General features: G+C 37.6%; 1 protein-coding gene across 1 annotated transcript in view; it reads left to right on the forward strand.

Annotated features, from left to right (window-relative positions):
* Positions 1–15,649, forward strand: part of EEFSEC (eukaryotic elongation factor, selenocysteine-tRNA specific) — a 177,016-nt gene that overhangs the window by 92,006 nt on the left and 69,361 nt on the right. The window contains exon 5 of the mRNA XM_070738392.1: positions 1,938–2,579. Within this exon, the coding sequence (XP_070594493.1) occupies positions 1,938–2,579 (642 nt within the window). The remainder of the gene's footprint in view (positions 1–1,937; positions 2,580–15,649) is intronic.

The following is a 15,649-nucleotide window of genomic DNA, read 5'->3' on the forward strand; positions in this document are numbered from 1 at the left end:
AATTCAGCTAATTATTTCTTCTGGACGTGTAGTCTGATGGATGTTTGTTTTTGGACTTACATGGTTCATTTTTTATTAATTTTAAATGGATATGATTTTCATATCTGTTCATAAATCATGTGGAGAGATAGAGCAGCAAGATATTTCAAACTTGGAATTATTATCTATACAAGATAATTCATTTTGATACAGACTGTAAATGTTTTTTAGAAAAGAAGAGGTGTTGTGTTCTATATCTTTTAAATATTTTAAGGTTATAAAGATAAGTGCAATATGCATTAGTAATGAATCAATGAAAAAAAGATTGAGTTAAGTCTGCATTTAGTTGTGGTCACTGCGTTACTGGATAAAGCAACTAGGTTTAGCTAAAGAGGGAAGGACATGATATTAAGTTCTCTCTCTCTCTCCTTCTCTCTTTCTCTTTCTCTCTCTCTCCCTCTTTCCCTCTACAGACTCTGTATTCCCTAGAATCCTAGTCCTTCTCCAAAGGTATTAAAGGCTACTCCAGAGAATAGTTAGCACAGAGGAAGAGGAAATTGATCACAGATGAATGTAACTCTTACGGTTGGAGTAGTCAGTTTTCAGCATTATAAGCTTTTTAAACTGCTGCCCAACAAATGGAGTAAAAAATAGGGATTCAGGAGGATGAACAAGTACTAAGAATTAAGGAAACTTTGTTTCTGGCAACATGCTCAATTGAGGGAAGTGTGATTGGTACCAGAACTAAGATTATAAGTCTTTTCGCATACATTCCATTTACAATTTTGTCGCAATTAATCCCATTACCCCTTCAGAATCCTTTCCTGCAACATAATTTAGTCAAGTAAATCTCCTTAGTTCTTGCTATTGCTGGATAATTGGATGTCAGAAATTTTGCAGTTTATTGCACATCATCTAGGGACCTACCAGTAGATAGAAATTTCTCTTTTGCCCACCCCTGGCTTAAAGAATAAATGTAGAACAATAGAAAAAATGAAAAGAGAATCAAACCATATTAAACCAACTGGTTTGTCTTAATCAAGCTGAACCAACTTTGATAGTTTTAAAAAGCTTATTTTCCTGCTACTGTTTCTATTGTAATATGTTTCCGAAATAGAATAACTAAGAAGATTCCAAATGTATTAGCACAAAACTTTTTTTGTGGGGGGTAGTGTTAACACTGTCTAATATATTATGGAAAGATTAGAGTCATAACAAGATAATAACCGTAATCATATACAGTAGAATATAGTTCATAATCATAAAATAATCCTGAAATCACTAAATCATATTTGTGTTTATTCTTTACAAGTTGATGAAAATGAGATTATGAAGTATTTTTACACATCGTGCAATATATTTCATTATTATTTGACAGATTTAGGGAAAAGACCAAATGCGATAAAAAGGATTGGAAGCTCCATAAAATAAATGAATGAAGATTATTCTTTAGAGTGCTGTGTGTGTTAAAACAAAAACATTGCATATACATTGTCTTAATACACTGAGATATGCTATCACAGAACAATCAGAAAGGGAAAATGCTTACCGTTGGAGATAACTCAGCCTGCTTAAGAAGCAGTAGCAAATGTGTAGGGAAAATGAACAGAAAAGATAGTGTTTTAAACTATATAACTCATTTGACTTTTTTTTTTTAAAGGCTTAATTATTTATGCTGGTTCAAACTCATCTTCTGCATAATTTTGGCTACTATGTAAGTTACTAGACTCAAAAGAATAAGGACTGATATTATATTCTTGAATTAAAAAATGATCATTCCTTTAGATAATTTAAAATAAATTTTCTGGGTAATTAACAAGGATGTTATAAAACAGCAAAAATAATATCTTACTATTGTAAAGGTATACGCAGAGAATACAAATATTTTAAATTACTGTTTTAAAATACAAAAAAAATGGTAACAGGTTTTTTTTTGTTATTTTGTTCCCCATAAATAGGTGGCAAAGAAAGTAAAGTCAATGCAGATGTTTCGTACGCCAGTAACTTATGCCATGCAAGGGGATAGGGTTGGAATTTGTGTAACCCAGTTTGATCCAAAGCTGTTGGAACGAGGCCTCATTTGCACACCCGAATCTCTCCAGACAATTCATGCTGCCATTATCTCTTTAAAGAAAATCCCATATTTTCGAGGGACTCTTCAAACCAAGGTGAAGTTTCATATTACCGTTGGTCATGAGACTGTTATGGGAAGAGTGATGTTCTTCAGCCCAACTCCTGATGACTTCAATAAAGAGCCTCAGGAAAATTATTTTGATTTTGAAAAAGAATACCTTTATGAGGAGGAATACCTTTCCAATGATTCAAAGTCCTCAGAAGAAAACAAGGAAAATGGTCCAGTTGAAGAAAGACAGCTCCCAAAACAACAGTGGGCCTTACTTGAATTTGAAAAACCGGTTACCTGTCCTAAATTTTGTCTTGTAATTGGCTCAAAATTGGACACCGATATTCACGCAAATACTTGCAGACTGGCATTTCATGGGATACTTCTCCATGGAATGGAAGAGAAGAATTACACAGAGGAATGTCTTCCAAAACTCAAGGTTTACAAGATGAAACATAAAGAAGGACAAGTAGAACGGGTAAGCTTGCATGATATAATATAAGGTTCCCTTGGATGTGCAAGGATTTTAATATGAGAAAGGGTAATTAAGAACGGATTATTAAAAAAGTTTATTTATTTATTTATTTATTTATTTATTTTGATTTGATTTGATTTGATTTGATTTGATTTGATTTGATTTGATTTGATTTGATTTGTATGCCGTAGACTCGGGGCTGCTCACAACACAATAAAACAGTTCATGACAAATCTAATAATTTACAATTTAAAATATTTAAAACCCCCATTATTAAGCAGACATACATACAAACATACCATACCATACCATACCATACCATACATAAATTGTATAGGCCCAGGGGAGATATCTCAATTCCCCCATGCCTGACTATAAAGGTGGGTTTTGAGGAGTTTACGAAAGGCAAGGAGGGTAGGGGCAGTTCTAATCTCTGGGGGGAGCTGGTTCCAGAGAGTCGGGGCCGCCACAGAGAAGGCTCTTCCCCTGGGGCCCACCAACTGACATTGTTTAGTTGACGGGACCCGGAGAAGGCCCACTCTGTGGGACCTAATCGGTCGCTGGGATTCGTGCAGCAGAAGGCAGTCTCGGAGATATTCTTAGTTCCTTTGTTTACTAAGGGTTGGGTGTGAACACGAGGGCATGTGCGAAACAGTAGCAAAATAAATTATAACCCACCACTGGAGTGGATGATAGCTTCTAATTTTTAACCTGTTTAGATATTTATACTCATGAATGGCGCCCATGGTTTCCTTTAGAATGGTTGGTGTTTTTCCTTGTTTTTGGATGCAGTGCTGGTGAGTTGGAAGGGTAATAAATGCTTTTTTGTTATTGGTATGCAAATATTTCTTGAGAATGGTAAAATTGTATCTGGACATGAAATACAATTTCTTTGCTGTAATTTCTGGCTTCAAATTGATCATTCAATCAGATGCCCATTGTAAAGGTAACTGACTCTCTCTTCTTTACCAAAGTCTGCATAGTGGAATTGCAGTACCTGGAGACAGCAGAAGAAGAGAAGTAGAACTGGAAAAAGTAACCAATAGAAGGACTTGCAAATAGAAGTTGAAAAATTATGGTAAAGAAAGCAAAGATTGTACTAATAGTAATAGGTGCCTGAGTTACAATCCCAAAACATGTGGAGCATCACTTGAACTCCATCAGCACTGACAACATTCACATCAATCAATTGCAAAAGGAAGCTTTTCTTGGGACAGCTTTCATCCTGAAATACCTTTAACACTTTCAAACATCATTTGTCTATCCCAGGTAATTGGGAAGGACTTGAAGGACTCCAAACCTAGTCTAAACGTTTGGCTGACTGTGTGACAAACTATTTTACAGCGGAAATAAATTAAGTTAGTATTGTGAGTTAGATCCAGAGCTGAATTTCTTGGCTAAACCTCCACATATTTCAAATAGGGCTAAACTTTTATTGGAAATTATGCAGGAAGCTTAGTCTTCTGAAAAGCTCAGAATAATAGAAAAGTAAAATTTAGCATGCTGCTATTACTTTCTCCCATTTGCTGGAGTATTTCTTTAACATAAAAGTGATTATGGAGACATGTATATTATATTATGTTTAATTTTCTAACAAACATAATTTGTGTTTATGTAGAGTATAATAAATAGATGGATTGGAGAAAACAGCAACTTAGTCTCCATGGGGAAAAGTATGAACAAATGGCTGATGAAATCATTGAGTGCTTTAAGAAATATCCAGCTTCTGGTTTCATAGAAATACTAATTCAGACGGCCCCACCCTATTGCTGATAGATGTCTGGAGATTAGAACAACTGAATTTACAGTGTCTATTCTTGACATTGATGGAGAAAAACTATGTTCTCTTTGTCAAGGAAGGAAGTGGGTGGTTGCCCTTCTTTCAATGCTGTAGAAAGGCACTAAATAATAATGTCTTTTATATATGCACAAATATATCTCCCGCCCCCAGGAATTGGTGTTCCATTAACATATTAAAGGGAGGGGGGAATAGTTTAGCTTCAAAACATCTAGTTCAAATTAAAAAAAGCTTTCTGTAGCTTGCCATTTTTATAGGGTTCTATAAAAAAATGGGGAAAACTCATTTCATGTCATTTTAATTGACCTAGTTCTTCACCCTTAATGATAAAATGTATGCAACTTTTTCATTATTTAATGGCCAATTCATCATGAAATTCAAATCAGGCAATGATGGATAAGAATTTCCTCTTGATTATTATGTTACCACACTATTTCGATTGTTCCCTCAATATCCATGGCTTTGTTCTACTTTTCTGCAAACAGAACTTGCTCAAGATTGTTATGGCATTCTTCAGGCAAAATTAACAGATTTTTGCTCAGTTGTTTGTTTTCAGAAAATATAATGGTTTAGGTAGCATAGGTTAGGTTATAGTAAAGAATTGGCTTCTGACAGTTTTTATTCTACTGCTATAACTATTGCTCTCAGCAAGATCTCCTGCTGGTCACAAAGTTATAGAACTATCAAGAGCTAAGAAACCTAGTTGTAAACATTCCGTCCATACTCAGTGTCCTGGAAATTACATGGAACAATTCTTAGAATTGCTTAGAATCTCATTTCTTTCAGTAGTAACTGGTATAAGCACTGTAATGCTTATTCCAGTCTATGAACTACTCTCCTGCCCAGTACTGTTCCATAGGGTTATATGCGTGATTGTGTGTGTGTGTGTGTGTGTGTGTGTGAGAGAGAGAGGGGGGGGGGGCTGAAATTCAGTGATGGGATCCTACGGAACGGCCAGGAACGCAGTTCTGGTAGCAAAATTTGGAGCTCCACCCAATTTGCACTGAAAGATGTTGAAACAAAATGCAGTGTGGTAGTAAAAATTTTGGTAGCCCATCACTGCTGAAATTATATCAGCTATGACAAGAATGCCTAGCTTTTTCTTCCTCAAATAGGTCCTCAGCAATTAAGGACTAACACAATTGATCTAATGTTTTCCACATATTACTGGATATGTATCTTTACATAAAGAAGCAAATATTCCTTTGCATTAAACCTGATGGTTACATAAATTCTACACCTTTATAAATTACGGTACTTGGTAACAGTATGCCAATAATTTGTCAGTGCTTCTAGGATGGAATATGGTAACAGCGTGAGTTGTAATCTGCCTGAACATGGGAATGAATTTATATTTGAATTTATACCATGGCTGAAAGAGCTGTAAAGTGTTTATACTTCTCCTTTCTTATTTTGCCATGTTGCCCATCAGCTTTGTTTAAGGTTGCTTTTTTAAAAAAAGACAGGCAGGAAGTGTTGCTACCTTCTCTGGGTCCCATCGACTAAACAATGTCGTTTGGCGGGCCCCAGGGGAAGAGCCTTCTCTGTGGCGGCCCCGGCCCTCTGGAACCAACTCCCCCCGGAGATTAGAATTGCCCCCACCCTTCCTGTCTTTCATAAACTACTCAATACTCATTTATACCGCCAGGCATGGGGGAGTTGAGATATTCCTTCCCCCTAGGCCATTACAAGTTATGCATGGTATGTCTGTGTGTATGTTTGGTTTATTATAAGAGTTTTTAGTTGTTTTATTATTGGATTGTCACATGCTGTTTTTATCATTGTTGTTAGCCGCCCCGAGTCTACGGAGAGGGGCGGCATACAAATCCAATAAATTATTATTATTATTATTATTATTATTATTATTATTATTATTATTATTATTACCTGGCTACTGGCTATTATATTGTTGATATAGCCTGGTTTAGGGCCTGGCTTAGGGCCAGACTATCTCTGGGACCGCCTTCTACTGAATAGCTCCCATTAACTGATAAGGGCCCACAGTGTTGGCTTTCTTCGGGTCCCATCAGCCAAACAATGTCAACAGGTGGGGCTGCAGGGAAGAGCCTTCTCTGTGTCGACTCTGGCTCTCTGGAACCAGCTGCCTCCAGAGAACCGCGTCCTCCCCACCCTACTGGCCTTCCAAAGCTGTAAAAACCTGGCTAATCCAGCAGGCCTGGGGCCGTTGATCAAATGAGGCACTGTTTATATGTGGCCATGAGAGATATTGAGAGATATGTATGGTTTTTTTTATAAGGTTTTTGTAATTATTTTTAAACTGTCTTTTTTAAATGTTATTTTTATTTGTTGTAACCCACCCAGAATCCTTGCAGAATGGGCGGCATATAAATCAAACTAATATAATATATAATATATATAATATTTTGCTGATGAAATTACTCAAATTCAGTGTAGTTGTGACTCATCGGCATCTGCACAATGTCTTGAAGCATTACCTGGGACTCTTTTTAGCCTTTGAACTCCATGAAATGGAATAAAAACACACACCATTCTTACCCTTTCTGGCTCCTTCAGGTTGTTGGGCCATCACGAAAAGTTGATTTTCATCCTTTTTTGGGGGAGGGGGCAGGCAGATTTCTACTGTCTGCCATAAAAGAGAGACTGTTGTGCCATTTTCAAAAAAAAATTAGTGGTTTTGAATATACCTGTCTCCAACCTTCCCTTTTATTAAGAAAGCCATTGCTAAACTGATATGGAGCCTTTACAGAATGTGCTGGAAGATTATCTGAATAATTTCAGTCTGAATTGAGATCTTGGCATAAATTAGAATAAATTAGTGGATGACTTTTGTCAAGGCCTAGAAGTCATTGGGGTATTTTGGCCTTATTGGGCTTCTCAGCAACAGCAGTTTATTTTATTTATTTATTTTATTTATTTATTGGATTTGTATGCCGCCCCTCTCCGCAGACTCGGGGCGGCTAACAACAATGATAAAAAACAGCATGTAACAATCCAATTAATAAAACAACTAAAAACCCTTATTATAAAACCAAACATACACACAAACATACCATGCATAACTTGTAATGGCCTAGGGGGAAGGAATATCTTAACTCCCCCATGCCTGGCGATAAAGGTGGGTCTTGAGTAATTTGCGAAAGACAAGGAGGGTGGGGGCCGTTCTAATCTCTGGGGGGAGTTGATTCCAGAGGGCCGGGGCCACCACAGAGAAGGCTCTTCCCCTGGGGCCCACCAAACAACATTGTTTGGTCGACAGGACCCGGAGAAGGCCAACTCTGTGGGACCTTATCGGCCACTGGGATTCGTGCGGTAGAAGGCGGCATTGGTCATAGTAGCCTTCTGGACTGCCTACTTGGGTTGGAAATGAGAGTAGTTTGTTGCAGTGCCCTCTGTCAGCAGTTTAGCCAGAATGAGAGAGGGAATTGGAGTCAGCCCAGTAAGCATTAATTTGATGTGCAACAGGAGTCAGCCATTTCCCTCATGCTGTTTAATATATTTGAAACTGCTGGGAGAGATAATCTGTTAGGATAAGGTATCAGTGTGCAGATGGTAATACAGATAGACATTCTCATTCTGGAGACAAGTTGGAGTTGTACAAGTCTTGACATAATTTAGAAGAAGTTCAGGACTGGGTGAGGGGAACAAACTTGAGATTGAACTGTGGGGGGAAATGTATTTTTCACTGTTTGGAAGGGCTTGCTGTCAGCTCCACTGATTAAACAGAATGATTTGATGCTCCCCAGAAAGAGAGCAGGTATGTAACTAAGATACCCTCCTACATTCCTAGTTACCTATAGGCAAACAATTATTAATCAGCTTCAGTTAGTATAACAGTTATGATTTTATTTGGAATGAGTGACCCTCATAGATTGCTTTTCAATAGTCCAACTGAAAAGTGACTAGAACTTGAGTGACCTTCTGACTTAGGAACAGGCACAATTGATACAGCAGGTATAGCTAGTCAAAAGCCCTTTTGGGCATGGCTATCACCTGCAACTCCATCTAAGACTAATGATAGAAAGTCCTCAGTTTAGGAGAAGCAGGGTGGTAAAACAATCCCCAGCCACTTAATTATGGTAAGATTGAGCCTGAATCTATTTGTGTCCATCCCAATCCACACAGCCTCCAGACTCTAAGATTGGACCTCAACAGCATCACTTGGCTGGGACAGGGTCAAGATATACAACAGGGCATCATTTGTATATTGGTGATAGTAGACCCTGAACGAATAGATGTTCCCTGTAGCTATTAATCAGGAAAAAGAGCCCTCAGTGTAGAGTCATGAGGCACGGTGCACTTAAGGGACTAAGTGTACTAGCCATGCCCCTGCCAAACGTCAACTGAAAATAGTCACTGAGAAATGAGGAGAACTACCAGGTTATAAGTTGTTCCCCACTTCCAACCCTGCAGCTGATCCAGAAGGATACCATGATTGGTATAAAAGTCATTGTGAGATCAAGGAACACAAGGATGGACACCCAATCCTGACTGACATAAATCAACAAGTACAGTACTACCAGTGCTATCTCTAGTAGTTGATCCTGCCGTACCATTTGAGTGAAATGATGATACCTCTCCTCTGCGCTGCTAAGGAGAGTCCAAGCATGGGTTAACTTCATCGGTTGTCATGGGGACTGAGTTAATTTATTGAATTAAACCCTCCCTCTCTCTCTCTGCTCCACCGACTGTGATGGTTCAGTTTTTCTAAGTCAGTCAATGTAAGAGGACTATCATTTTTGCAAATAAAGGAAAGCGACTGAAGTTCTCATGCTTGGACTCTTTGTAAATGCAAAAGATTGCTTACTTGGTACAGGCATATGTGCAGGTTAACTGGTACACTAGTGAGAACTGCCTCCGCCAAACAGCTGATGCAGCCAGAGTCCCGTCTCACAGGGCTATACTCAAAGCGGAACATGCATAGGCAAGTCCTCTCCATTTTTCTGCCTTAGAAGTCTCTTCATAGCTGCTCTCTCTATAGAAGTTGATCTCTTGCTGCAATTTCACAGAGCATTGCTTGTTACTGCTGCTTGTCAGTGTTATTTCCTAGTGCCTGGGGTGAGTGCTGTTCCTGGGGATCCGAGTTGATCACCTCGCCCAGGCACAGTATAGGAATCCCTGCCTGTGGTTATTACTCCTTCAACCCTAGGGGTGCGTTGTGACTTTACTTAAGTAACTGTTCCAGGGCTTGTTGGCTTTTCACCATGTCTAGGAAATCTGATGAGAGTCAGGAGGCTTCCTCTTCTTCTGGCCATAAAAAAGCCACAGCCAAAAGCCAGACTTTCTCTAAGGATAGGGCTGGGAATGACCAGGCAACAAAGTCTATTGAAAAACAGGCCTCTGCAGCAGCATTAAAAGGTGGTGAGAGGAGGCTCAGGACCTTAGAAAAGCAATTTGCCAAGGCCCAGAAGCAGGCTGAGGTGCCTTTGTCTCAGGCACCCCAATCTTACTGCAGTCTCCCCAACATCTGTTTCGGAGTCCAGAGTCACTGGATTTTCCAGCCAGCATATTTTGGGAGTTGAAGTCCACAAATCTTAAAGTTGCCAAATTTGGGGACCCCTTGCTCAGAGACAACAGCAGAGAACACCCTCTTCCTCCACCTTGTCAGTTGAAATACGATCTACGAATTATAAACACCTCCCTAAAGATGGACTCTAGTAATTGAATTGTGGAGTTTTTGCATGCTCCTATTTTACAGATATTTGCACTAAGAACTTTGAATCCTCCAATGTTTTGGTGGTTAATAAGTAATATGATAGTAGAATACGAAGAGGAAGAACTTTTTCTTAATTTTATTTGTGAAGTGGAAACATTACTCTTTCTTTGTTCTTTGGGGCCTGTTCAATGCCTCAAGGAGAACTGCTTCCTAGTGAAACCATAGGCAAAGGCTTTGACATGTGAAAGGCCTGCTCAAAGACCATTGGTCAGCAAGGTATTATTTTGATAGGCAACTTTGAGTGCAGTATTTATTTATTCTGGCTTATATGCCGCTCCAGTTGTAATGATTTTACCTGGCTAAAACATAAAGAACTGCATTTCTTGGCAGTAGTAGTTACTGTACTCTGGCTGAACTTAAATTCTTAGTAAGATTTTAAAAAAACAGCAACAACCAAGTTATTCTAGGTTTAACATAGTCTGCATATAGATAATGTTTATAAATGTTCAGGTATTCATCAAAATGCATAGCTCATAAACCACTGTTATACCTCCGATCTCTATAGTTATTTTCTGAATACATTGCTATCATGCACATCGGTAATCATAAAGTTTTGTGGTGTTTTTTTTTAAAAAGTCATTTTTTTAAAAAAAAGTCATTTTAAAAATGGTCTCTAGGCAACACAATTATCCTTGTATATATTTTTATTCCACTTTTATCACCATATTTTTCAGGGTATAAAACGTACTTTTTTTCCCCTAAAAGAGGCTGAAAATTCAGATGTGTCTTATACTCTGAATGTAGCTTTTTTCGACGCTTTTTTTTTCTCCAACCCTAACTAGGTGCTAACGATCTTCCCAGCTCTTACCTTGCAGGTTCTTTCATTGTTACTTTTCGTGAAGAATGTTTTCCAAGCCCTAAGTCTTTGCAGGGTTTTTTTCATTGCTCTAACTTGCTCCAAATGTTTCTTTCCAGCCCTAACCAGGTGCTAAGGATGTTCCCAGCTCTTACTCAGTTGCAAGCTCTTTCATTATTACTCTCTGCGAAGAATGTTTTCCAAGTCCTAAGTCTTTGTAGCTTTTTTTATTGCTCTACTTGCTCCGAATGTTCATTTCCAGCCCTAACCAGGTCCTAATGATTTTCCCAACTCTTACGGGCTTGCAAGCTCTTTTATTGTTACTCTCTCTGCATAAGGTTTTTAAAAAGCGCTAATCAGGGGATAAAATAATTTGTTGAAGCTGACCAGACTAAGGATGCTAACCAGATGAATATCTGGTAAGCAGATTCTTTTCCCTATTTTCCTCCCCAAAAACTAAGATGCGCCTTATACTGCAGTGCGAAAAATATGGTATTTTTATAGATAACTCAAGGTGGCAAACATACCTAATATTTACTTATTTGTTTGTTTGTTTGTTTGTTTGTTTGATTGATTTTTATGCCACCCTTCTCCTTAGACTCAGGGCGGCTTACAACATGTTAGCAATAGCACTTTTTAACAGAGCTAGGCTATTGCCCCCACAATCCGGGTCCTCATTTTACCCACCTCGGAAGGATGGAAGGCTGAATCAATCTTGAGCCGGTGATGAGATTTGAACCGCTGACCTTCAGATCTACAAGTTAGCTTCAGTGGCCTGCAGTACAGCACTCTACCTGCTGCGCCACCCCTCCTATTTTTCCCCACAACAAGTTTGTAAGTTGAGTTGGGTTGAGAGAGAGTAACTAGCTCACAGTCAGTCTTTCAGGTCTAAGATAGAACTAGCAGGTTTTTTGGGTTTCTGGCTTGGTGCCAAACTGCCTTTCTCACATCTCTCTCAATATCTTACTTTGGACATTGTATGATGGAGAATTGTAGAATTATGTGATTCTTCCTTGTTTTAACATTTTAGATTTATAAAATTTACTCTGTGTATATGAACAGACATATATGTATTTACTTTGTGCCGTCTGGTATGTATGTGCCACTGTGATGTCAAGTAACCTTAATAGTCTTGAAGTTGCCAAGTTTGGGGACCTGCTTGGCAGAATTTTTTGCCACAATTTATGTTTCAGCTGCTTTAAAATCTGAACACAGGTTTGCCTGGTTGTGCTTGGCTGCTGATGGCATGCTAAATGATGATGATAACACTTCAGTGAGGGCAATCACTGAATAAAAATGCACAATGCTTTCACTAGTTAAAACCCACAATAATGTAAGAGCATAAGAGAGATAGTTATTTTTTGGCTGCTATTTTTGTTTGCAATTGAGCAATTTTATACAGCTTAGGAATGTGGAGATAATTGTGTTCTTATTTGAAATACCATTGTATTTAAAAATGCAGACAACATGGGGAAAATTCAGCTTTACCAGTAGAAGAATAAAATATATAGGCATTAACAAACATGCTTTAAAATGGCTCTGGCTAATCTGTCACCAAATTTTCTAATGAAATAGCTGTAAGAAAATAAAAATGCCACTTTAAAAAAATGTATTGAAATTACTTCTTTGGATGGCAAGACTGAATTTGGCCTATCAAAATTGTTGTATAAACATTGGTGGAATTATTATAAGGCTATTTATATAGTCTTCAAATTTTGGTTTGCAGAGCTGTTTATAGAGTTGTATTAAGTAACGAGGTAATTTAATATAGACACTTATGGTAGTTCATATGTAAGAGTACCTCATGTTCTGCTGTGCTGCCTCACTATGATAGGAGGAGGAGATGTTTCTGGGAGGAATGAACAAAGGATACGGAGAGTATTTGCCAAGAATATATTTGCCAAGAGTTATTGTTGTGAGCCGCCCTGAGTCTACGGAGAGGGGCGGCATACAAATCTAATTAATAATAATAATAATAATAATAATAATAATAATAATAATAATAATAATAATAATAATAATATTTGCCAAGAGTATATTTTCCCATCACAGTTACTCAAAAAATGAAGTCACTCAGCTAAAGCAAGCAGAGAGCTATATTGGGCAGAAATGATGTAGAAAGATATTGGAGTTTGGATGTAGATGATCACTTCAGTGATAATGACAACTGAAAGCATCACTTCATATTGCATGGGAAGAATCGGAGCTTCTGCTCTGGTAATCTCACACTACTAACCAGAGCATACAAAACTTTCTCCAGACCAATCCTTGAATACAGCTCATCTGTTTGGAATCTGCACCACATTTCAGACATAAACACCCTAGAAAATATCCAGAGATACTTTAGTAGAAGAACCTTCCATTTTTCCACTTGCAACAGAATACCCTACGCAACTAGACTTACAATCCTAAGTTTAGAAAGCTTAGAACTACGTCGTCTTAAAGATGACCTAAGCATAGCCCATAAAATCATCTGCTACAACGCTCTTCCTGTTTACTTCAGCTTCAACCACAACAATACATGAGCACACAACGGATACAAACTTAAAGTAAACCGTTCTAAACCTGACTACAGGAAATATGACTTTAGTAACCAAGCTGTAGTAATAAAAAGAAGCACAGTGAACAAACAGGACTAAAAAAATATGATATAAATATAAAGAAACTCAAATTAAAAGCATGTAGAACAATCAATCTTGGAATTGAAAATGAAAATTTCAGATGTAGATAACTTCTGCCTTTTAGGATCAATAATCAACCTTAAATGCACAAGCAAAGGAAATAAATAAACAAGCAAGCACGCAATATGCCTGAGATTAGTACTTGGTAAAGTAGCCATGAAAGTCTGGGAAAAGATATCTTCTTTGCTTGTTGATCTTCTTTATTTTGCATCTTAATTGCTAAGCAACGTTGTCAACATTGGACTTCAGTTCTCATAATTTTCTTCAATAGCCATGCAAGATGCAGATTTGAAAACTTGTCTTCTGGAGGACACCTGAGATTCTGGAATGTGGCCAATAGTTACTGAAAGTGTTGGCCATTTTATTGCCTTGTTTTTCTTCCCCAATGTCAGTCTTAACAGGGAGACCACACTAAGAAACCAGGACCATATAGTCTGAATATGTATTCCTCTTTTATTTTCACGTGAATTAGGAAAGGGCTTGTCTGAGATGTTTTCTCAAATTAGTTTTGTAGCCTGGGCTCAATTAACACTTATCTGATTGATTCCTGGGTCACAGCTCTTCCTTATGTCCTCTGAGGTCATTTCCCAATGTTTAGAGTATGTCAAAAAATTTCAACTTTCAATTTCCAAACATGAGGGGTGCGCAAAAGTTGTGACATGCCTTGGGGGTTGTAAAGATAGTTTGGTTACTTTAATATAATTTAGATAGTAAGTAATTATATAATTATCATAACTTTTTAACATTTTGTTTGTTCATTTGTTCTCCACATCTCAGTCCTCTTGTTTTTTGTTCAGATTAAATTAATGCTTTTCAATTTGGACTGTAAAAGTGAAAGTGGACAATGTGGACATGTTCCCCAAATGTGCTCCAATCAACAACAACAATAACAATAATAACAATAACAGAATTGGAAGGGACTTTGGAGGTCTTCTAGTCCAACCCCCTGCTTAGGCAGGAAATCCTACACTACTTCAGACAAATGGTTATCCAACATCTTAAAAATTTCTAGTGTTGGAGCATTCACAACTTCTGGAGGCAAGCTGTTCCACTGATCAATTGTTCTGTCAGGAAATTTATCCTTAGTTCTAAGCTACTTCTCTCCTTGTTTAGTTTCCACCCATTGCTTCTTGTTCTACTCTCAGATGCTTTGGAGAATAATGTAGTCCAAAGATTAATTGCCAAGCAACCTGAGGAGTTGGAAAAGAAAATTCTGTATTATTTTCCACATATATCCAGAGAAAATATAATTGCTTGAGAAACGCTTTTATCAAATCAATTTCAGTTTAGACGCATGCAAGGAATTAATGGATATGTGCAACAAACATAATTTCAAATTAAAGTAGATGGAAATGTCTGTTGATGAATTCCAGATACAGGTAAAAAATGAATATCCACAGACTCCCCCCTCCCCGCTACAAAGCTTCTGGTAATTCTCACAGTATTTTTTAACATTTTATCTCTGTGAGCTTAGGTTTTCTGCTCTCACAAATATAACATTTGCAAAGTAGGATAATTAACAAAGATTGAGAAAGAGTGTGGTTGTCCAGCATTTCCCTAATATTAAAAGTCTCTGTAAATCTCATCAGGCCTAAGTATCCTGCCAGATGGCAAAATAGTAATTTAACTCCAGCAAATTTCTTTTTGTCTGATTCTTTCTTAGTAACTTAAAATTAGAAATATACTGGTAATATGTTTCCTTGTAAGTTTAGCTTTGTTTTTGTAGTTTTTCATGTGTTTCTTGACTGGGGGGGTTGTTTTTGGTGGGATTATGTATTTTTTCCCCATTTCTTTCTATAAAATGTGATAAATAATAATAAAATTACTTATTAAATGTTTTGTACCTGTATTAACATACCAGTAGCACAAATAAAGGTAATAATTAAGCAATTCTGAAGGTTGCTCATATGTTTACAATACCTTTTAATGAAGTTGCAATTGCAACAAGGTGGTTTTCGGAAGACAATCTTTCTTAGCTTAGCTGTTGGCCAGGGATGTCAAATTCGTGTCATTACGCTGGCATAACGTGTTTTCTCCCTTAAACTGGATGTGGGCGTGGCCAGGGTGTGACATTTCTGGCCCACTGACTGCAAGATTGACAGC

The sequence above is a fragment of the Erythrolamprus reginae genome, chromosome 2, assembly GCF_031021105.1.
Source record: "Erythrolamprus reginae isolate rEryReg1 chromosome 2, rEryReg1.hap1, whole genome shotgun sequence".
NCBI classification, from domain to species: Eukaryota; Metazoa; Chordata; class Lepidosauria; order Squamata; family Dipsadidae; genus Erythrolamprus; species Erythrolamprus reginae.